At 43.0% G+C, this 22,416-nt stretch overlaps 1 protein-coding gene across 3 annotated transcripts in view; it reads right to left on the bottom strand.

The window, feature by feature from the left end:
- Positions 1–21,836, bottom strand: part of atrn (attractin) — a 481,933-nt gene extending 460,097 nt beyond the window's left edge. For all 3 annotated transcript variants that reach the window (XM_068028731.1, XM_068028732.1, XM_068028733.1), the window contains exon 1: positions 21,485–21,836. In XM_068028731.1, coding sequence (XP_067884832.1) covers positions 21,485–21,768 — 284 coding nt within the window. In that variant the 5' untranslated portion in view covers positions 21,769–21,836. The remainder of the gene's footprint in view (positions 1–21,484) is intronic.
- Positions 21,837–22,416: the final 580 nt, after the last annotated feature.

Raw genomic sequence — 22,416 nt, 5'->3', positions numbered from 1 at the left:
AAGTCACCTGGTCAGGATGTCTTGCATCCCAGGTTGCTAAAGAAAGTGGGCATGGAGATAGCGGAAGGGCTTGCCATCGTCTTCCAAGCTTTCCTGCATAAGGGGAAGGTGCAGAGGATCGAAGAGTGGAAAATATGACGCCCTTATTCAAGAAAGGGTGTAAAGGCAGTCCTAGCAAGTACAGGCCAGTTAGTTTATCAGTGGGGATAGGTTTTCCGAAATAATAATCAGGGAAAACATCAAAGGTCAGTTTCAAATTAATTAAGGACAGTCAACACAAATTTCTGAAGGGCAGATCATGCTTGACTGATTGAATTTTTTGATGAACTAACAGAGAAGGTTGATGAACGGAATGCAGTGGATGTTGTTTATATGGATTTTAAGAAAGCATTTGATAAGGTACCACCTAACAGGCTGGTTACAAAATTGAGGCTCATGAAATAGGAGGGTCAGTGTCCAATTGAATAAAAAATTGGCTTAAAGACAGAAAACAGGCAGTCGTAGTAAATGGTTGCTTTTCAGACTGGAGGATGGCAGACAGTGGTGTTGCCCAAGGGTCAGTGCTGGGACCGCTGCTTTTAAATGACGGATCTTGGAATACAGAGTAGAATCTCAATTTTCTGATGACACCAAATTTGGAGGTAAGACAAACAGTGAGGATGTTATGAACCGCCTGCAGCAGAATATAGATCGGCTAGCAAAATGGGCAGACATGTGGCATATGAAACTTAAAACAGGCAAGTGTGAGGTGATGCATTTTGACAGAAGGGATAGGGTGAGGCAATATAGACATAATGGCACAGTTCTGACGAGTGTGCAGAAACAGAGGGACCTGGGGGTGGATGTGTATCGATCTTTGAAGGTGCATATTGAGAGAGTGGTTAGTAAAGCATATGAGATCTTGGGCTTCATAAATTGAGGCACTGAGTACAAAAGCAGGGAGGTTATGCTGAACCTTTATAAAGTTTTGGTTAGGTCGCAATTGGAGTACTGCGACCAAATCTAGTCACCACACTTCAGGAAAGATGTGAGGGTCCTTTAGAGGATGCAGAAGAGATTTACCAGAATGGTTCCAGGGATGGAGGATTTTTGTTCCAAGGTTAGGTTGGAACAAAGATGATTATGGGGAGATTTAATCGAAACATACAAGATTATGACAGGATTAGATAAGTGTAACTTATCCAACTGTGTAACAGCCCCGACAACCAATTTTATCTGCAGTGCCTGTGGAAGAGTGTCACTCTAGAATTGACCTTTATAGCCACTCCAGGCGCTGCTTCACAAACCACTGACCACCTCCAGGCACTTACCCATTGTCTCTCAAGACAAGGAGGCCAAAGAAGATAATAAGCTAGACAAGTAAAAACTGTTCCCATTAACAAATAGTACTCAAACTAGGGGACACAGATTGAAAGTTTTGGGCAAGTGATGCAGGGGGAATATGAGGAAACACTTTTTTTTTTAATGCAGCAGGTGGTAATGACCTGGAACTCAATGCCCACAAGGGTGGTGGAAGTAGAGACAATAACTTCAAGAGGAAGTTAGGCCACCTGAGAGAAACAGACTTGCAGGGCTAATGTAATCGAGCCGGGGAATGGGACTGATGGGAATAGAACAAACTTAAAGGCTTTGTATCTGAATGCACAAAGCATTCGGAATAAAATAAATGAGTTAACAGCGCAAATAGAAACGAATGGGTACGATTTAGTGGCGATTACTGAGACGTGGTTGCAGGGAAACCAGGTTTGGTTACTGAATATCCAAGGGTACTCAGTATTTCGGAAGGATAGACAGGAAGGAAAAGGAGGTGGTGTAGCTTTGTTAGTAAAGGAAGAGATCAGTGCTGTCGTGAGAAACGATATAGGCACTGGAGATCAAGACGTAAAATGAGTCTAGGTAGAAATAAGAAATAGCAAGGGAAAGTCGTCCCTGGTGGGAGTAATCTATAGGTCCCCAAACAGTAGTTCCGCAGTGGAGCACAGTATAAACCAAGAAATACTGGGGCCTTGTAAGAAAGGTACCGCAATAATCATGGGTGATTTTAATATGCAAAAAGACTAGATTAATCAAATTGGCAAAGATAGCCTCGAGGGAGAGTTGGTTGAATGTATTAGAGATTGTTTTTTGGAGCAATATGTTGTGGAACCAACCAGGGAGCAGGCTATTCTAGATTTGGTATTATGTAATGAGGTGGGATTAATTAATGATCCTCTAGGGAAGAATGATCATAGCATGCTAGAATTTCAAATTCAGTTTGAGGGCGAGAAACTGGAGTCCCACACGAGCATTCTGGAGTTAAACATAGGCATGAGGACAGATTTGGCCCTAGTGGACTGGGCAGGAAGACTAAAAGGTAGGAAAGTTGATGTTTAAGGAGATTTTCAATTCCTCCCAACTAAAATATATTCCAGAGAGGAAGAAAGATTCTAAGAGGGGGTAAAAAACATCCATGTCTAAACAAGGAAGTTAAGGATAACAGAAAGGCAAAAACTAAGGCATACCATATTGCAAAGGCCAGTGGCTGGAAGACTGGGAAACTTCTAAAGATCAACTAAGGGTTACTAAAAAAGTAATAAAAAAGGTAAATTATGAAAGAAAACTAGCGCAAAATATAAAAACGGATAGCAAAAGCTTCTATAAGTATATAAAAAGGGAGTAGCCAAAGTGAATGTTGGTCACTTGGAGGATGAGATTGGGGAGTCAATAGAGGGGAACACAGAAATGGCGGAGACACTAAATCAGTATTTTGCCTCAGTTTTCAAGGTGGAGGACACTTGTACCATCCCAATAGAAACAGGTAATGCAAAGGTTATAGAAAGGGAGGAACTTGGAAAAATCATCATCACGAGGCTAAAAGTACTGAGAAAACTATTGGAATTGAAGGCAGGCAAGTCCCCAGGGACCGATGGCCTACATCCCAGGGTCTTAAAGGAAGTGGCAGCGGAGATAGTGGATCCATTGGTTATAATATTCCAAAATTCCCCGGATGCGGGAAAGGTTCCAGTGGATTGGAAAAAAGCTAATATAACGCCCTTATTCAAAAAGGGAGGGAGGCAGAAAGTAGGAAACTATAGACCAGTTAGTTTAACATCTGTTGTTGGGAAATTGTTAGAATCCATTATTAAGGAAGTAATAACAGGACATTTAGAAAGTCAAAACGCAATCCATCAGAGTCAGCATGGTTTTATGAAGGGTAAATCGTGTTTGACTAATTTGCTAGAGTTCTTCGAAGCTGTGACAAGCAAAGTGGATAATGCAGATCCTGTAGGTGTAGTATATCTGGACTTCCAGAAGGCGCACAAAAGGTTAATACACAAGCTAAGATCACATGGGGTTATGGACAATTTATTAGCTTAGATAGAGGATTGGCGAACCAAAAGAAAACAGAGAGTCGAGATAAATGGGTCCTTTTCTGGTTGGCAAGATGTAACTAGTGGGGTGCCACAGGGTTCTGTCCTCGGGCCCCAACGATTTACGATCTATATTAATGACTTGGATGCAGGGATAGAAGTTACTATAGCCAAATTTGCAGATGACACTAAAATAGGTGGGATAGTAAGTTGCAATAAAGAAATAAAAAATTTACAAATGGATATGATAGGTTAGGTGAATGGGCCAAAATTTGGCAGATGGAGTTTAACGTGGATAAGTGAGAGGTTATCCATTTTGGTCAGAAGAATAGAAAGGCAAATTATCTAAATGGAGAGAAACTTCAGAGTGCTTCAGTGCAGAGAGGGATCTGGGTATCCTCGTGCATGAATCGCAGAAAACTGGTATGCAGGTGCAGCAGGTAATAAGGCAGGCAAATGGAATTTTGGCATTTATTGCTGAAGGAATAGAGTATAAAGTAGGGAACTGCAACTGCACAAGGCATTAGTGAGACCGCATCTGGACTATTGCGCAGAGTTTTGGTCCCCACTTGAGGAGGAATGTAGTTCCATTGGAGGCAGTTTAGAGGAGGTTCACTAGATTGATTCCAGAGATGAGGGGTTTGTCTTATGAAGAGAGATTGAGCAGTTTAGACCTGTATTCTCTAAAGTTTAGAAGAATGAGAGGAGATCTAATTGAGGTACATAAGATGATTAAAGGGATTGACAAAATAGACGCAGAGAGGATATTTCCTCTTGTGGGGCAATCTAGAACGAGAGGTCATAGTTTTAGGATAAGGGGTAGCAGATTTAAAACTGAGATGAGGAGAAATTACTTCTCTCAAAGGGTCGTGATTCTGTGGAATTCACTACCCCAGAATGCGGTGGATGCTGGGAAAAAGCCTATTTTTCCAAACTTTTATAACTATCATTTTGCTTTGTATCATTCCAGTGAACCTTACGGTACCTTTTCAATAGGTCTAGTGGAACATTCCCCAAGCAACTGCAAGTCTTCAAACCTCCATTCTTGTCCCAGCCTTTTCCTTCTGTTACATGTGTTTCCACTTTTTGTTAAAACTTGAGCATCTCTATTATAAAAACCTGAAAAGGATTTCATGGATGCCAGAATCTAGAAGCTAAACTTTGGGTGCTTTTTTTTTTAAAAAGGGAAGGTCAACAGAAGACTGACCAGTATACAAGTTTTTACTGGAAGGCACATGATATCAAGAAAGCACAACAGGAGGTTGTCAATAAGCAAATAGCTCTTAAGGTCAAAACACAACAGGGGGTTGTGTTTTGACCTTTAGAGCTATTTACTTATTGACAAGTCAGGACTTATGGTGTCATCGGACTTGCCTCTGGAAAGGTTTTTGTTTCACTTTTGAACTGTTTAAAAAAGCCAGCTGGTTTGGCTAAAAACAGGCAGTTGGAGTTTGCTTACTGACCTGCCAGGAGGACACAAGATCCAGCCAGCTGATATCTCTCTCTCTCTCTTTTTAGAATCCTTGCTCTTGAAAAGCAAATTCTACATCAAGTTGTACTGTTGCCTCCTGTATTTGAAGAAATCCTGAATGTTTGCAGAAACCTTGCACCTTTAAAAGAATTTTGCATCGAATGTAAGAATTGAAACCTTTGTTGCTGCACATCTGATATAAGACCTATGTGAAGCTTTCTGTAGCTGCATTTTTTGAATGCCTACCCAGACTGTTCATCAACATTGCCTGGAAAGAACCGTTCCCAGAAGATTCCGAGTGGCAGCCACCAATTGCCTTTGTGACACCTCACCAAAACAAAGAACTTCCATATCTTCTATTTAGTCCAAGTTACTTTTTTCATTCCTTCTATTTCTTTATAACAGCTGTTAACAAAACTCCCTTTCTTTTTCCCGGTTAACCAGTTTTATATAAACACCTGTGCGCGAGAGGGTAAGGATAAAAATAAGGGGCTTTAATATTTCAATTCGCGTGTATGTTGACTTTTTTATTAGTTAAGACTTGGGGTATAATAAACGGATAATTTGGTTTTATTAAAGAAACCTGGTTGGTGTGCTTTTTTCTGGGGACAAAGTATCTGATTGACTGTTTCAGTAGTGGGAAAATTTAAATATATGTTGTGACCTGAGAAGTGGGACTGAATTAACAATGCACTCCTTCCACCTCGGAATTATCTACTTGTTGGCCTTTGTTTCCATTTATGGTCATGATATCCCTAATTCCAGGATTACTCCATATTGTGAAACTGCCCGTCATACAAGTGTGATCTAAGAGACAGAATTTCCTCCAATTAACAAAGACAAGACTGAAACAAGTTCACGACAAAATCTCTACACCTTCGCCAGTGGCCCTGCTGGAACTGCTCATTCTGTTTGAGCAAGTCATTTTGTAACTTCAGTGTTAAGCTTCACCAAGTGCTCAGTTTCCTTCTCTTTCTTGCTTCTGCCTATTTAGACTAAGCTTTCTTATCCTTTTTAGATGTCCTGCATTACTCATCATTACTCTACTTCAACAGCAATAAAGGAGATGTGTTCATTGGCCTCTGTGGCTCATCAGTTGGAATTAAGTCTACGAACTAGCTTCGATTATTTTTTAACCACCCTCCAATACTCACCACATATTTAAAATGTCAACCAGCACTAATTTTAAAATGTTCCAATTTCTGTGCTACAAGTTATAGGAAGCTGGAGCAACAGCTACCTCAGGATGAATACAATCCTCAAATTTACCATGGCCAAGGCTCTAACTGATTGCTTTGCCTTAACAGCAACACTCAAGCTTTTACGTCACAAGGTCATGGGCTCAGGTTCCACTTTAGAGACGAGCGTATAATCTAGGTTGGCACTTTAGAGCAGTACTGAGAGAGTACTGTAGTCTTGGAGGTACCATCTTTCAAATGAGATATCTTCCCTCTCAAACTCATCTTGCGCCATTATTTGATGGGCAGTGAAGTTCTCGAAGCATCCTGGCCAACATTTATCCTTCAGCCAATATCACAAACAAAATAAAAACCTGTCATTTGATCATTTATCTTTTTGTTGCCTGCAGGAATTATGCATAAATAGCCCACCACATTTCCCTACATTACAACAGTGCCTGCACTTCAATGGCAATTCATCGGCTGAAAAGCATTTTGAAATGTCTGGAGATTCAAAAAGGCTTTGCCTAAATGGAAGATCTTCCTTATTCATTGTTAAGGAAAATCTCAACTGAAGAAAAAGGAGGAAAGTCTGAGGCAAATGGGATAAAGGGATGGAGCCCTTACAGGTGAGCTAACAAGAAGCATAATCAAAGTAGTTGTGAGTGGTTTGAAAATTCTTTCTTTTCTTTTTCTTTTGGGCCTCCTTATCTCGAGAGACAATGGATACGCGCCTGGAGGTGGTCAGTGGTTTGTGAAGCAGTGCCTGGAGTGGCTATAAAGGCCAATTCTGGAGTGACAGGCTCTTCCACAGGTGCTGCAGAGAAATTTGTTTGTCGGGGCTGTTGCACAGTTGGCTCTCCCCTTGCGCCTCTGTCTTTTTTCCTGCCAACTACTAAGTCTCTTCGACTCGCCACAATTTAGCCCTGTCTTTATGGATGCCCGCCAGCTCTGGCGAATGCTGGCAACTGACTCCCACGACTTGTGATCAATGTCACACGATTTCATGTCGCGTTTGCAGACGTCTTTATAGCGGAGACATGGACGGCCGGTGGGTCTGATACCAGTGGCGAGCTCGCTGTACAATGTGTCTTTGGGGATCCTGCCATCTTCCATGCGGCTCACATGGCCAAGCCACCTCAAGCGCCGCTGACTCAGTAGTGTGTATAAGCTGGGGGTGTTGGCCGCTTCAAGGACTTCTGTGTTGGAGATATAGTCCTGCCACCTGATGCCAAGTATTCTCCGGAGGCAGCGAAGATGGAATGAATTGAGACGTCGCTCTTGGCTGGCATACGTTGTCCAGGCCTCGCTGCCAAAAAATAGCGCACTGGCAAAGGCTACAGTTCAGAAGGTCCCTTGCTTTTCCTGGCATACGTCAAAGCTATAGATTTAAATGTAGGGGTAATGATTAAGATGTTTTCAGATGATACAAAAATTGACCACGCAGTTGATATTGAGGAAGAAAGCTGTAAACTGTAGGAAATTATCAATGGTTTGGTCAGGTGGGCAGAAAGGTGGCATATGAATTCAATTCAGAGAAGTGTGAGGTAATGCATTTGGGAAGAGTAAACAAGGCAAGGGAATGCACAGTAAGTTTTAGGATCCTGACAAGTGTAGAGAAGATGAACCTTGGAGTACAAGTCTACAGATCCCTGAAGGCAGCAGGATTGGCAAATAAAGTGGTTTAGAAGGAATATCGGATAGGTTTCTTTAAGGGATAGGCATAGGGAGGTTATACTAGAACTGTTATAGGGCCCTACAAATTCACAGCCGTGAAAAATGCGTCATGGACCAAGAAATCTCAGGTGCCCGTGAAATTGGCCATTTTGCGAACTTTGTGCGTTTTATTGATTAACACAGGCTCAATCACTAACATCACATATTTTACTGATTGACTCAAGGCCCAACTCACTGATTGGTAGATGAGGAATGGTTTCCAGTGTAGTTTTTAGAGCAGTCTCAAGTGTTAGCAGAAAGCCAGAATAAGCAAATCAAAAAACACCCATAACCATTACTACAGCACATCTTGTGCAAGAACTAGGAAGCCAAATTCCACAGGTCAATGGTGGAATACTGTTTTGTACAAGCTGCAACGTTTCATTGGATCACACATGGCGGGCAACAGTTCAGCGCCATTTAGAGACTGAAAGCCATTGAAGCAGAAAGAGAGCATCCAATGCTGCACGGCTGGAAAACGAACATGCAAACAAGACAAGCCATGGTTTAATCGCTTTTTAAGAAATCAACAGAAAGCTCAGAAAATAGTCAGTTGGTTACAGTGAAACTTACGGATACTTTTGCAAGCAACACTATGGCTTTAGAATTAGCATCACCCAAGGCTTTGGGCATTCATTCAACCTAACATGCAAAGTGGTGGTTGCTTGCCAAGTACAAACAAACTACGACAGGAAAGCCTAACAAAGGTTTTTGCTACACGTTGTGAGATGAAGTCTCAGATTAAAGCATCTGAGTTGTCTGACAATTCCAACAAACTCTGTTGACATGATCAGAGCTATGCCTAAACACTGACAGGTGTTCACAATGGAGAGACAGGGAATGAATGGAGAGATAGTTGTAGGTTGTTCCATGCTCCTTAGATAGCACCTTCCAAACCCGCAACCTCTACCAACTGGAAGGACAAGGGCAGCAAATGCATGGGAACACCACCACCTGCAAGTTCCCCTCCAAGTCATACACCATCCTGACTTGGAACTATATCACTGTTCCTTCTCACTTTCGCTAGGTCAAAATCCTGGAAAGTCCTTCCTAACAGCACTGTGGGTGTACCTATCCCACATGGACTGCAGCGTTTCAAGAAGGCAGCTCACCACCACCTTCTCAAGGGCAATTAGGGATGGGCAACAAATGCTGGTCTCGCCAGCGACGCCCACATCCCAGGAATGAATTTTAAAAATATTCAAAATATTCAATAGTCAGCTTTTTACAATAGTTTGTGTACACAATAAATGCCATTTGAAACGAGAAACCACTCCTCTTTTTTTTGTTTTATTAGACAATTTTCATGGTTAATTGCGACACCTTGAAATTTATAATTTAAATATGTGAAATTAAAATGCCATGCCCGTGAAATTTGCAAAATTTGACCGTGAATTTGGTAGAATCCTAAAGACATGAAACACTAATTAGGCCACAGCTGGAGTACTGCAACCAGTTCTGCTCACCACATTTTAGGAATGATGTGATTGCACTACAGAGGAACAAAGGAGATGTTGCCAGGAATGGAGAATTTTAGCTATCAGCAAAGATTCAGTAGCCTGGGGTTGTTTTCTTCGTACCAGAGGAGGCCAAGGGCAGATTTCGTTGAGGTGTATAAATTTATGAGGGGCCTAGATAGAGTTGATAGGAAGGATTTATTTCCCTTAGCAGAGGGATTAATAACTTGGGTGCATAGATGTTAAGTAATTGGTAGGAAGGTTAGGGGAAGTTGAGAATTTTTCTTCACCTGAAGGGTGGTGGAGATCTGGATCTCACTGCCATAAAAGAGTGGCAAAGGCAGAAACCCTTAAAGCATTTGAAAAGTACTTGGATGTACACTTGAAGTGCAGTAACCTGCAAGGCTACAGACCAAGAGCTGGAAGGTGGGATTAGGCTGCATAGCTCTTTTTTGCACGGCAAAGACACAATGGGCCAAATGTCCTCCTTATGTACTGAAAATTTCTATGATTCTAGGTGACAGATGGGTTGAAATTGGAAGCATGGTAATTGAAATTCTTAACATCACAGCAAAACCAGAAATCAGAACACACCATTAATATACCAAAGGAAAAGGTCAGGGAGAGGACCAGAGTTAGGAGTGGAACAAGCAGAAATTCAAATAGTCTACAAAAAAAGAGCTGAGCTGCAAACCACAAGAATTCCCAGGGATGCCTTTTATGTGGAAAAAGTGGGTAGAATTAAAGAGAACTTGTAGCAAGTAATTAAACATTCAGCCAGGCAAAAGACGACGATGGTGAAAGGGGACATTGAACCAAGGTTTGGAGAAAAGGCAAAACATGGAGACCTTACTGGTGAGAAATGTATGTGGAGTGGGACTGGATGTCCACGGTGAAAAGAGGATTTAGAAAAGGAATTTTAAATCATTGAAGCAATAAAGACATGTGAGGAGTAAGAGACATATGTGGATAGGGACTGAATGCTCTCATTGGGGTGCTGATACACAGAGTAATAGCAGCAGTCATCAGAAAGTTGATGTTCTGCTTCATCTATGTAAAACTCCTTCTGCAATACAAGAGGGGTCCTTTCTGTGAGGGAGCATGAGATCATCCACTTTCGATCTGAGAAATATAAACCAGAATATTTTCTTCATGGAGAGAGACTAGGAACTGTGGAAGAGAAAAGGAATTTTGATGCCCATGTACAGAAATCACAAAGTTAGTCCACAGGTATAAAAAACACAATAAAAAAGGTGATAATTTACAACAGAAAATATTGGGAATACTAAGTAAGTCTGGCAACATCTATGGGTAGTGAAACAGAATTAATGCTTCAGGTCTGTGACCTTTCATCAGAACAGATGAATCAGATTCAAAGGTCACAGACCTGAAACATTAATTCTTTAACTCTCCACAGATGCTGCCAGACCTGCTGAGTATTACCAGTACCTTCTGTTTTAATTTCAGATTTCCAGCATCCACGTAGCTTACTTTTGTTTCAAAAAGGCTCATGGAATGTTGGCCTTTATCTGAAGGGAATTAAAATTCAAGTGTGAGAATGAAGATTCAGTTGTGCAGAGTACTATATTCAGTCTTACGTATTGAACTTCAATAAAGATACAACAGCCTTGGAAGGCGTACAGTGCAGATTGACCAGAATGATATCAGGCCTTAAAAGTTAAATTATGAGTACAAGTTGCGTAACTTGGTTTATGAAACTTCTCTTGGAGGGGATCGAGCAAAGTTCCCTTGAATTTAAGGGATGGGAAATAAATGTCGTCCAAGCCAGCAATGCCCATATCTCATGAACAAATCAAAAAAAAACTTTAAATGACAGAGGGATTCAAAAGAGTGAATCTAAAAAAAACTATTTCCTCTGTTGGGTTGGGAGAATCTAGAACAAGCGTGAAGAATATAATTTTAAATTTAATTCCAGGCCATTCAGTAATGAAGTCAGGAAGCACTTTCACACAAGGTGTCATGGAAATCTGGAACTCTCAAGGGGCTATGGATGCTGGGTTAACTGAAATTTTCAAGATGAGATAGAGATTTTTGTCGGGCATAAGTACAGAGAAATATGGAGTCGAGGAACAGATAGGATGATCTAACTGAATGGCAGAACAGGCTCAATGGGCTAAATGGTCCACAGTTGTTACTGCCAGCAGGTTATGTCAGTATCCAGGTTGAAACTGAGAGTGCTATAAGTGCAGACAGAGATAGATTGCCGTGGTTAAGGGCATTAGAGAAACTGTGATGGCTAGCGTCATTATCAGCTATTCTTGGTACAATGATAGGTTGAGAACTTTGGGTAGGCCCTCCAGTCACACACTGCAGCAGTAATGCATGGCCTAAAGCAGGGTCTGCAACCTGCAGCTCCAGAGCCACATGCAGCTCATTAAGAATTTACACAGCTCCCAACCTTGATTATCAAGATGGGTTTGAACAGCTTGTTTCGTATTTTTAAACTTTAATTAAAATTAACACTGGACGTGAGAAAGTATCATTCAATTGACATTTTTTGTAAAGACCTTTAAGCTGTTAAAATGTAGGTCTTATTTTTTCATTATTGTTGGCATGAGTAACAGCATGCCTCTTAAGATATTAAAAAATGGCTCTTCTAGCTATTAAGGTTGCCAACCTCTGATCTAAAGTGACACCCCTTGTACACCAAGTTAACATGATAGCTCACCAGCCAATTTAAGTCAACGATACAGCGCCATTCTCAACAGCAAGAGTTCTCAGCAAGCACCAAAAAAAGTTGTCTTGTTGCAGGATGCTGCTGGTGCAGAACAGATCTCAAGTTTGCCTGTTGACTACGAGAACATTCAAAAAGCGCCACCTCAACAATATGGCAAGACGTATCAAAGCAGATAGTTCTTCTTGCTTTGTGCCTTTGAGCCACAAACTTACTGTGCCTCGCTCCAAACTAGAATCAATCTTTTACAAAATCACAAAGAACAATTCTATGCGACAATTCAATTTTGAAACAAAAATATTTAGAAACAGTTAACAGTTATGTTAAAAGTTAACATAATCAAGTTAACATAAATTCCTCAGTTCTCACAATAACATATCCAAATACAGGACTCCAATTAGTTTATTTAGTTTAGCACTTCCCTACCCTATAGAAATACCTGTAACACCAGTATTGTCACAAGCTTTATGAAGTGCACTGGTACCACTCTGCTGCAGCACAATGTCTCAACTGCAGCCATCAGCCGTGATCATGAAATCGCTGAGGCTCTCCTTTATTCGTTTATACTTGACCGAGTGGGTGTTAACTTTTCCCTGGCTCATTGTTTTCAAAAGCTTCCCCACCACCAACATTAAACTGACTGACCTGTAACTGACAGGTTATCCTTCTCCCCATTTTGGAACAAGGGTTTGTAATCCTTCAGTCTTTTGGCAGCATCACAATATCTAAGCAGGATTAGAAGATTGCGGCCAGCACCTCGATAATTACTTCCCTCACTAACCAAGGATGCATCCCATCCAGACCAGATGACTTATCCACTAAGTACTGCTAGTCTTTCTTGTACCTCGTTTTCATTTTTATCTCATCTAGTATCTGGGCAACCTCCATGGCAATCTCTATTTTTGAAAGAACCATGAAATAAATGTATTATCACTATTATTTTCTCTTACAAGAGCATGGATTTGAACAAAAATGACTTACCTCTCGTCTTCCTTTTCCCATTACCTGCCAAATTACCAAGAAAAGCTCTCATATTTTCTTTGCTGCATTACTCCTTTAAAGCCTAATCCTCAGGTTACCCTTCACTCTTTGAAGCTCTAAGAGGATATGAATAGGATTTTAGGCAAAAAGGATTTATTTTGGGAAATGCTGAATGAGATTATGAAGAGAAGCAATGCAGCTTTCAAGCATTAAAATCATTGATTGATGGGGCTCACACTTCAACGCATATCAAATGACAATGAATTCTGTAGTTTTAAGGTTCAAAATAAACTGTCCTTGAACCTAACTTTCCCAGGATTAAATATAAAGCTGTTGTCTTGTTCCCATACCCACAGCACATTCTTGTAGGAATCATGGTAACCATCTCACAAGTGAATAGAGCAGTTTCAATCTAGCACATCCAATGGGAAGCCAGACAGGACTTTCGGCTCTCGGCTGAAACAGCAATCAATGATGTTTTCTGGGCATGCCAACAGGGGCCCCATTCACATTGCTCATGCTTCCCCCTTTTCTCACTTGGAGTAATTGCACAGCTAACTGCTACACAAACTTTCACCTCAAATTTTTTTTCCCTTTTCAGGCTTTTCTAGTAGAAAAGTAAAAGACAGAAGAATAAAGAGACAAATAAATCAACAGTCAAAGATAAGGAAGTATAAACTTCACAGAACATTAACCATGAAAAGTACTTAAGTATGTTGTGTAGAGGACTTCTAAAAAAACTCAATTACAAACAATGGCACATTTATTGTTAGTTGAGCTTGGCACCGGAGCTGTGCATATCAAGAGTGAGAAGCAATATTGATGTGTACTGAAAGCCCTCAAAAATGTACAGTACTGAATTGTTTAAAACTTTGATTTGTAAATTGTGCCCCATTTTTGAACATCTGCATTTTCTCATGAAGATAATATTTGGAAAGTGAAACCTCATATTTCTCAGTTTATATTCTGCAACTACTCTCAGCTGGTCAACAAACCTTCCTTTTGACTTACTATAATCAGAGTCAGTCCTAAATACATGCTCTGTAGCATTTTTCATGGCTAGAAACAAATTGCCATCTCGTGGCTTGAGGTATATGTTCAGAAGATAGACACATGCAAGTGATAAATCAAAATTAGAATATTGGTCATAACCACCTTTTCCGGGTTCTAAAAATTCTTAGCACCGGAAAATGCTGCAGTGTAACCCAAGTTTCAAAAATACTATAAAGTGCAACACACTTTCACTTTCAGCAATTTCCTGTGCACACTTGGAATAGGATTTCCTTTGGTTTCATGGTCACATTTAAAGGCCCGCTCGGGTCTGCAAATGAGCCCAGCAGAACCACATCTGACCCGAGCCCGACCCTGCCCGAGTCCTTTCATTTTTTCCTACGCACAAACCGACCACCAGAATATAATCAACTTTATTGAAGATTTTGTGCTCTACCTTGGAATCGCTCACTGCAGGCTAGCGCGGAATGTTTCCCACCTTAACATCCTGGCTGTCACTGTGTCCGACCCGATCCAAGCCTGAATGCCGGACCCGGAAAAGCGATCCGACCCAAACCCGACACGTCGTCAGGTTCAGGTTGGGTAGCCATGCTCTAGTCACATTTACATGACAAACGGAAAACATTACTCACTTAAGTTAACTCCTGAAAATTCAAAGGTTTTTTTAGGCTAAAAATTCCAATAGTTTGAATTAAGCAGTCAATAGCATTGCAAAGTGAACAGCTGGCACTCAAAATTATGTGAATTGGCAGATAATTCAAATTGCATTTCTCTCCTTTTCAGATCCTTCCCAAATAAGAAAAAAGGACTGGATGACAACAGCATGACTGGTGAAATGTCATGTCATTTGACAAACATAACATTGAACAAAACAAGTGAAAATCTTCCACTGTATTGCTAACTGATGAAGATAACATGCTGTATTTACACATCTGCAGTGTAAAATTCAGTCACATTGTTGATATAGGGCAGGCCTGGCTCAATTAAAATATCTTTTGTATTGGCATCATTATAAAACTTGTGCGAGATGGGCACAGTAATGAGCTGCTGTTCAAGAGTGAAAAACACTAATTTATTGAGAACACATTCCCATCTAAAACCAGTGTTGTCACTTGTGTCAGTATAAACAGAGATAGAAAAAAACATGCCAATACATGTGATATTGCTCCAAATTCCACCAGTGATAATCCCATAACTGGTATTTATAATTTACAATAAAACCTGGAATTCTCTGCCCCAAAGGTCTATGAATGCTGAGACAATGGGAGCTTTCAAGAACAAGTTCAATAGATTGTTAGGTAGGATATCAAGGGATCTGAAGCTCAGGCAGGTAAATGGAGTTCAGATACAGGGTAGACATGATCTAACTGAATGGTGGAGCAGGCTCAGGGGCTGAATGTTTCACCCCTATTCCTATAATGGAGTCAAGCTTGCTCTATAATAACTGTGAGGAGTTTCATATCACAACTGTTCAATAAAACACATTATTCCACACAAGTCAGCATTGTGTGCTATTATACAGCTTAAATGACTTCCCAGACTGTTAATTGCATATTATTTGTACAGAGGTGGTGGGCATTAACTTCGGATTCCAGATTCACAAACAGTGGTATTTGGGTTAGGAGGTGCATGTTTGTAATATGTTTCTCTGTTAATAAATACTAATAAAAATGGGTGAAGATATGCTCCCATTCTATCCTTCACCAGCTGGCTTTCAAGATTACAACACAGACAACCTGTCTACCCAGTCAATGTGTATAGTTTCATGAGGCATTTTTCATAATTTGCGCAGAAAACCCCAAAAACATTTACACAGCTTCACTCCATTTTAGTGATATCCCAACAACATTGTAACAAGTTTCAGAGATAGCTCCCACTAAATTTTCTTCTTAACTTCAATGCAGCCTTAAAACTTGTACAACTCAACAGGATTCATGGGATTTAGAGAACTGAACATAGGAAAGCAGCCACATATTTCCAGCTATGAATGCCTTGACTTATACAAGCATCACAGACATATCAGCAAAGATGATGATGTTGGTGCTATGTTTAAACAAAAAGCCCCAATCCTAATGAATTGCCCCAACTTTCCTTACTTTTTCTGGCAGTTCTAAACAAAGCTTTGGGAGGTAGAGAGAAAGCAGGGAATTATACACCAGTCAGCCTGACGTCAGTAGTGGGGAAAATTCTCGAGTCCATTATCAAAGATTTTACAGCACAGCACTTGGAGAACAGTGGTAGAAACGGGCAGAGTCAGCATGAATTTACGAAAGGGAAATCATGCTTGACAAATCAACTAGAATTCTTCGAGGATGTAACCAGTACAGTTGAAGGGGTGCCAGTGGATGTGGTTTATTTGGACTTTAGGAAGGCTTTCGACAAAGTCCCACATAAGAGATTAACGTGTAAAATTAAAGCGCATGGGATTGGGGGTAGTATATTGCGATGGATAGAAAATAGGTTGGCGGACAGGAAACAAAGAGTAGGGATAAATGGTTCCGAAAGGCAGGCAGTGACTAGTGGGGTATGGCAGGGACCGGTACTAGGACCCCAGCTATTCACAATATATATTAATGATTTAGATGAGGGAACTAAATGTAATATCTCCAAATTTGCAGATGACACAAAACTAGGTGGGAGGGTGAGTTGTGAGGAGGATGCAGAGAGGCTTCAGGGTGATTTGGTAATGCATGGCAGATGCAGTATAACGTGGATAAATGTGAGGTTATCCACACTGGTAGCAAAAACAGGAAGACAGATTATGATCTGAACAGCTATAAATTGAGAAGGGAATATGCAGCGAGACCTGGGTGCTCTCATACACCAGTCGCTGAAGGTAAGCATGCAGGTGCAACAGGCAGTAAAAAAGGCAAATGGTATGTTGGCCTTCATAGCGAGAGGATTCAAGTCCAGCAGCAGGGATGTCTTGCTGCAATTATACAGGGCCTTGGTGAGGCCACACCTGGAATATTGTGTGCAGTTTTGGTCTCCTTATCCGAGGAAGGATGTTCTTGCTATAGAGGGAGTGCAGCGAAGGTGTATTTATTTATATCATTTTTATTTAGAGATACAGCACTGAAACAGGCCCTTCGGCCCACCTAGTCTGTGCCGACCACCAACCACCCATTTATACTAATCCTACATTAACCCCATATTTCCTACCACATCCCCACCTTCCCTCAATTCACCTACCACCTACCTACACTAGGGGCAATTGACAATGGCCAATTTACCTATCAACCTACAAGTCTTTGGCTGTGGGAGGAAACCGGAGTACCCGGCGGAAACCCACACAGTCAGAGGGAGAACTTGCAAACTCCGCACAGGCAGTACCCAGAACTGAACCTGCGTCACTGGAGCTGTGAGGCCGCGGTGCTAACCACTGCGCTTTACCAGACTGATTCCTGGGATGGCGGGACTGACATATGAGCAGAGATTGAGTCAGTTAGGATTATATTCACTGGAGTTCATAAGACTGAGGGGGGGATCTCATAGAAACCTATAAAATTCTAACAGGACTTGACAGGGTAGATGCAAGAAAGATGTTCCCGATGGTGGGGGAGTCCAGAACCAGGGTCACAGTTTAAGGATACGGGGTAAACCTTTCAGGACTGAGATGAGGAGAAATTTCTTGACCCAGAGAGTGGTGACCGTATGGAATTCACTACCACAGAAAGCAGTTGAGGCCAAAATATTGTATGTTTTCAAGAATGAGTTAGATATAGCTCTTGGGTCTAAAGGGATCAAAGGGGGAACAGGTTATTGAGTTGGATGATCAGCCATGATCATAATGCATGGCGGAGCAGGCTTGAAGGGCCGAATGGCCTACTCCTGCTCCCATTTTTTACATTTCTATGCTTAAAAGAAACATCATCTTTAAAAACCCCAATTCTGATGATCTCTCAGATTCAATTTTCAAAAAATACCTTCCAAACAAAACACAGGCTTCTCCAAATCTCCAAATTCATCCAGACCAATAACAATACCAAAGGCTGGGCTGATAAGTGGCAAGTAACATTCATGCTGCACAAGTGCTAGGCAATGACCAGCTCCAACAAGAGAGAATATAACCATCGCCCTTTGCTATTCAATGGCATTACCATTGTTGAATTCCTCACACTAACATCCTGGGGGTTACCACTGACAAAAAACTTAGCTGGACCAATCGTATAAATACTGCAGCTACAAGAACAGGTCAGAAGCTAGACATTCTGCTGCAAATAACTCACGTCCTGACTCCCCAAAGCCTGTCCACCATCCACAAGGCATAAGTCAGGAGTGTCATGGAATACTCTCCACTTGCCTGGATGGGTGGTTGCTGTTTTTGTTGCAGCCATGATCCCAAAGGACCATAGGCATCTCTTTCATTTGAGAAAGACAGTTGGTGATGTATAGCTTGAGGGTTACCATTCCACAAGCATGGGGTAAGGCGAGGAGGCAGGCCTCCATGAACTACCACAGTTGGTACGGGGATTGAACCCACACTGTTGGGTTCTTTTTGCATCACACACTAGCCGTTAACCAGACAGCTCCAACAACACTCAAGAAGCTCGACGCCATCCAAGACAAGGCAGCCTGTTTGACCAACACCCCATCCACCACCTTAGAAATTCACTCCCTTCACTACTGACACACAGTGGCAGCAGTGTGTACCATCTACAAGATGCACTGCAGAAACTCACCAAGGCTCCTTCAACAGCACCAAACCCACAACCTCTACCATCTAGAAGGACCAGAGCAGCAGATGCATGGGAACACCTGCAAGTTCCCCTCCAAGCCACACACCATCCTGACTTTGAGCTAAATCACCAATCATAGGAACATAGAAGCAGGAGTAGGCCATTCAGTCTATCGAGCCTGCCCCACCATTCAATGATCATCCACTTCTATGCCTTTTTCCCACGCTATCCTCATATCCCCTATGTCAATCTCTGCTTTAAACAATACTCAATGACTGAGCTTCCACAGCCCTCTGGGGTAGAAAATTCCAAAGATTCACAACACTCTGAGTAAAGAAATTTCTCATCTCTGTCCTAAGCGGATTCCCCCTTATTTTGAAATTGTGTCCCCTGATTCTAGACTCCCCGACCAACGGAAACATCTTAGCTGCATCTACCCTGTCTATCCCTTGAAATATTTTGTAGATCTCAATGAAATCACCTCTCATTCTTCAAAACGCTACAGAATACAGGCCCAGTTTCCCCAATCTCTCTTCATAAGACAGTCCCACCATCCCGGGAACAAATCTGGTGAGCGTTCCTTCACTGTCACTGGGTCAAAATCCTGCAACTCCCTCCCTAACAGCACTGCGGGTGTACATACATCACAAGGATGCAGCAGTTCAAGGTGGTTCGCTACCACTTCTCAAGGGGGATTAGGGATGGACAACAAATGCTGACTTTGCCAGCAACACTTACATCCCAAAAACAAATAAAAGCTGCAAATAGGACATAGAAAGGGTGGAGAAGACAGCAAAGTCCAAAACCTGAAGTATTAAAAGTTCAAAAAAAAAACTGTAGCAAGCCACTGGAGGTCCAGATACACATCATTAAAATGAACAGAGAGAGAAAATAATAAAAAAGGCTAACAGAATGCTGATCTACACATCTGGAGATATAGAAATTAAACTTCAGCAATACAAAGTCCTGGTTCGACCACAGCGAGAGTACTGGGCACCATAGATTGGGAAGGATATATTGGTCCTGGAAAGAGTACAGCGTAGGTTTACTAGAATGATACCGAGACCCCAAATTTAAATTACACGGAGACAATAAACAAATCAGGGTTGTATTCCCTGGAATTTAGAAAGTTAAGGGGTGATTTGATTGAAGTTTTCAAGATATCAAGGGGAACAGATAGGAGAGATGAAGAAAAACTATTTCCACTGGTTGTGAGGTCTAAAACTAGAGGGCATAATTTTAAAAAGAGCCAGACCTTTCAGGATTGAATTTAGGAAACATTTCTACACACAAAATGTGCTCCAGGTTTGGAACTCCCTTCAGCAAAAGGCAAATGATGCCAGGTCGATTATTAATTTAAAATTTGAGATTGATAGTTGCTTGTTAACGAATAGATATTGAGGGATATAGGGGCAACAGTGGGTATGAATTAGGTCACAGATCATCCGTGACACCTCTGAATGGTCCAACAGGCTCAAGGGGCGAAATGGCCAACTCCTGTTCTTCTGCCAAACAGAAGCTTACTAAAAAAAAAAAGTGAAATTAGAGTTAACTTGTTCTAACAACGGATAACCTTAATTTACCATTGTATTTTGTACAACATATACAAGTTACGGGCAGCCGCTGGAAGATTTTAATCAGTAATACAGGGGTCACCTTGTGGTTTACGTCAATACCACAGAGCAGAGCAGTTGGCCAAACACAGTGGCGCAGTGGTTAGCACTGCAGCCTCACAGCTCCAGGGACCCGGGTTCGATTCTGGGTACTGCCTGTGCGGAGTTTGCAAGTTCTCCCTGTGTCTGCGTGGGTTTCCTCCGGGTGCTCCGGTTTCCTCCCACGTGCCAAAGACTTGCAGGTTGGCAGGTTAATTGGCCATTATAAATTGCCCCTAGTAAAGGTAGGTGGTAGGGAGATATATAGGGATCGGTGGGCATGTTATTGGAATATGGGATTCGTGTAGGATTAGTATAAATGGGGGGTTGATGGTCGGCACAGACTCGGTGGGCCGAAGGGCCTGTTTCAGTGCTGTATCTCTAAACTAAACTAAACTAAATAGTTCAATTGGAAACAAAAATTCAGTTAGGTACAATAAAACAGAAAAGGTACAATTTCTAAAGGGTTTAATAATATCCACAATCTTTAAACAAATATCGATCAAATCTCTGACCAGAAAGTGTAGCATTGGTGTGCCATTTACAAGAGGTGAGCTCACTGAAAGCTGGGGGACGCGGGGAGGCGGGGGCGGGAAAACGAGAGAATGGGGGGCCTGGAGGGGGAGAGGATGGGGGGCCTGGAGGGGGAGAGGATGGGGGGCCTGGAGGGGGAGAGGATGGGGGGCCTGGAGGGGGAGAGGATGGGGGGCTTGGAGGGGGAGAGGATGGGGGGCTTGGAGGGGGAGAGGATGGGGGGCTTGGAGGGGGAGAGGATGGGGGGCTTGGAGGGGGAGAGGATGGGGGGCTTGGAGGGGGAGAGGATGGGGGGCTTGGAGGGGGAGAGGATGGGGGGCTTGGAGGGGGAGAGGATGGGGGGCTTGGAGGGGGAGAGGATGGGGGGCTTGGAGGGGGAGAGGATGGGGGGCTTGGAGGGGGAGAGGATGGGGGGCTTGGAGGGGGAGAGGATGGGGGGCTTGGAGGGGGAGAGGATGGGGGGCTTGGAGGGGGAGAGGATGGGGGGCTTGGAGGGGGAGAGAATGGGGGGCTTGGAGAGGGAGAGAATGGGGGGCTTGGAGGGGGGGGAATGGGGGACTTGGAGGGGGGGGAATGGGGGACTTGGAGGGGGGGGAATGGGGGACTTGGAGGGGGGGGAATGGGGGACTTGGAGGGGGGGGAATGGGGGACTTGGAGGGGGGGGAATGGGGGGCTTGGAGGGGGGGAAACGGGGGGCTTGGACGGGGGAATTGGTGGAATGAGGGCTTAGGATGTTGGGGGATGAAACTGATTTACTCACTTGAACCTGCCGCCGCAGTGCTGACACAACTCCCCCACCCAGCCGGCTTGACACACGCACTGTCCGCCCGATGCACTGCAGTTGCCGTGGACACACTGTTTCTCACAATCCTTGCCCTGGGTTCCGGGCCAACAGCACAGAGACAGCGCAAACAAGAGGCCGCACAGTGGCCATCCCGACTTAGGGAAACTTCCAGAAGCCGCGGTTGTCGCAAGTCGGAGCCGCCACTGCGGCCTGACTCCAGCTGAGAGCCCGGACCATGTACGTCGCTCCACAGCCGCCATGTTGTGAACTTTCCGTGCGAGGGGCGGACTGATGCCGGGAGGAAAAGGAAAAACACACCACAGGCTCTGCGCTTGCGCGCCCCCGCTGGGCCCAGTGCGCAGGCGCGCTATGTCTCCCTGCTCCCTGCCGCTGCTGCCCGACTGCTTCCCTGGCCAACATCCAGGTTTGGGCTGATAAGTGGAAAGTAACATTCAGGCCACACAAGTGCCAGGCAAAGACTATATCAAACAGAGAGAGCTAACCATCTCTCCTTGATATTCAACGGCATTACCATTGCTGAATCGCTCACTGTCAACATCCTGGGGGTTAACGTTGACCAGAAGCTGAACTGGACCCCATCCAGGACGAAGCAGCCTGATTGATTGGGGGTACCCCATCCACCACCTTCAACATTCACTCCCTTCACCGCTGACACACAGTGGCAGCAGTGTATACCATTTACAAGATGAACTGCAGCAACTCACCGAGGCTCCTTCGACAGCACCAAACCCACAACCTCTTCCACCTAGAAGGACTAGGCCAGCAGATGCATGGGAACACCACCACCTGCAAGTTCCCCTCCAAGCCACACACCATCCTGGCTTGGATTTATTTCACCATTCCTTCACTGTCGCTGGATCAAAATCCTGTAACTCCCTTCCAAACAT

This window comes from Heterodontus francisci, chromosome 1 (assembly GCF_036365525.1).
Source record: "Heterodontus francisci isolate sHetFra1 chromosome 1, sHetFra1.hap1, whole genome shotgun sequence".
Classification (NCBI taxonomy): Eukaryota; Metazoa; Chordata; class Chondrichthyes; order Heterodontiformes; family Heterodontidae; genus Heterodontus; species Heterodontus francisci.
Note: the sequence above shows the minus strand (reverse complement) of the source record. Positions and strands in the feature narration are given on the sequence as shown.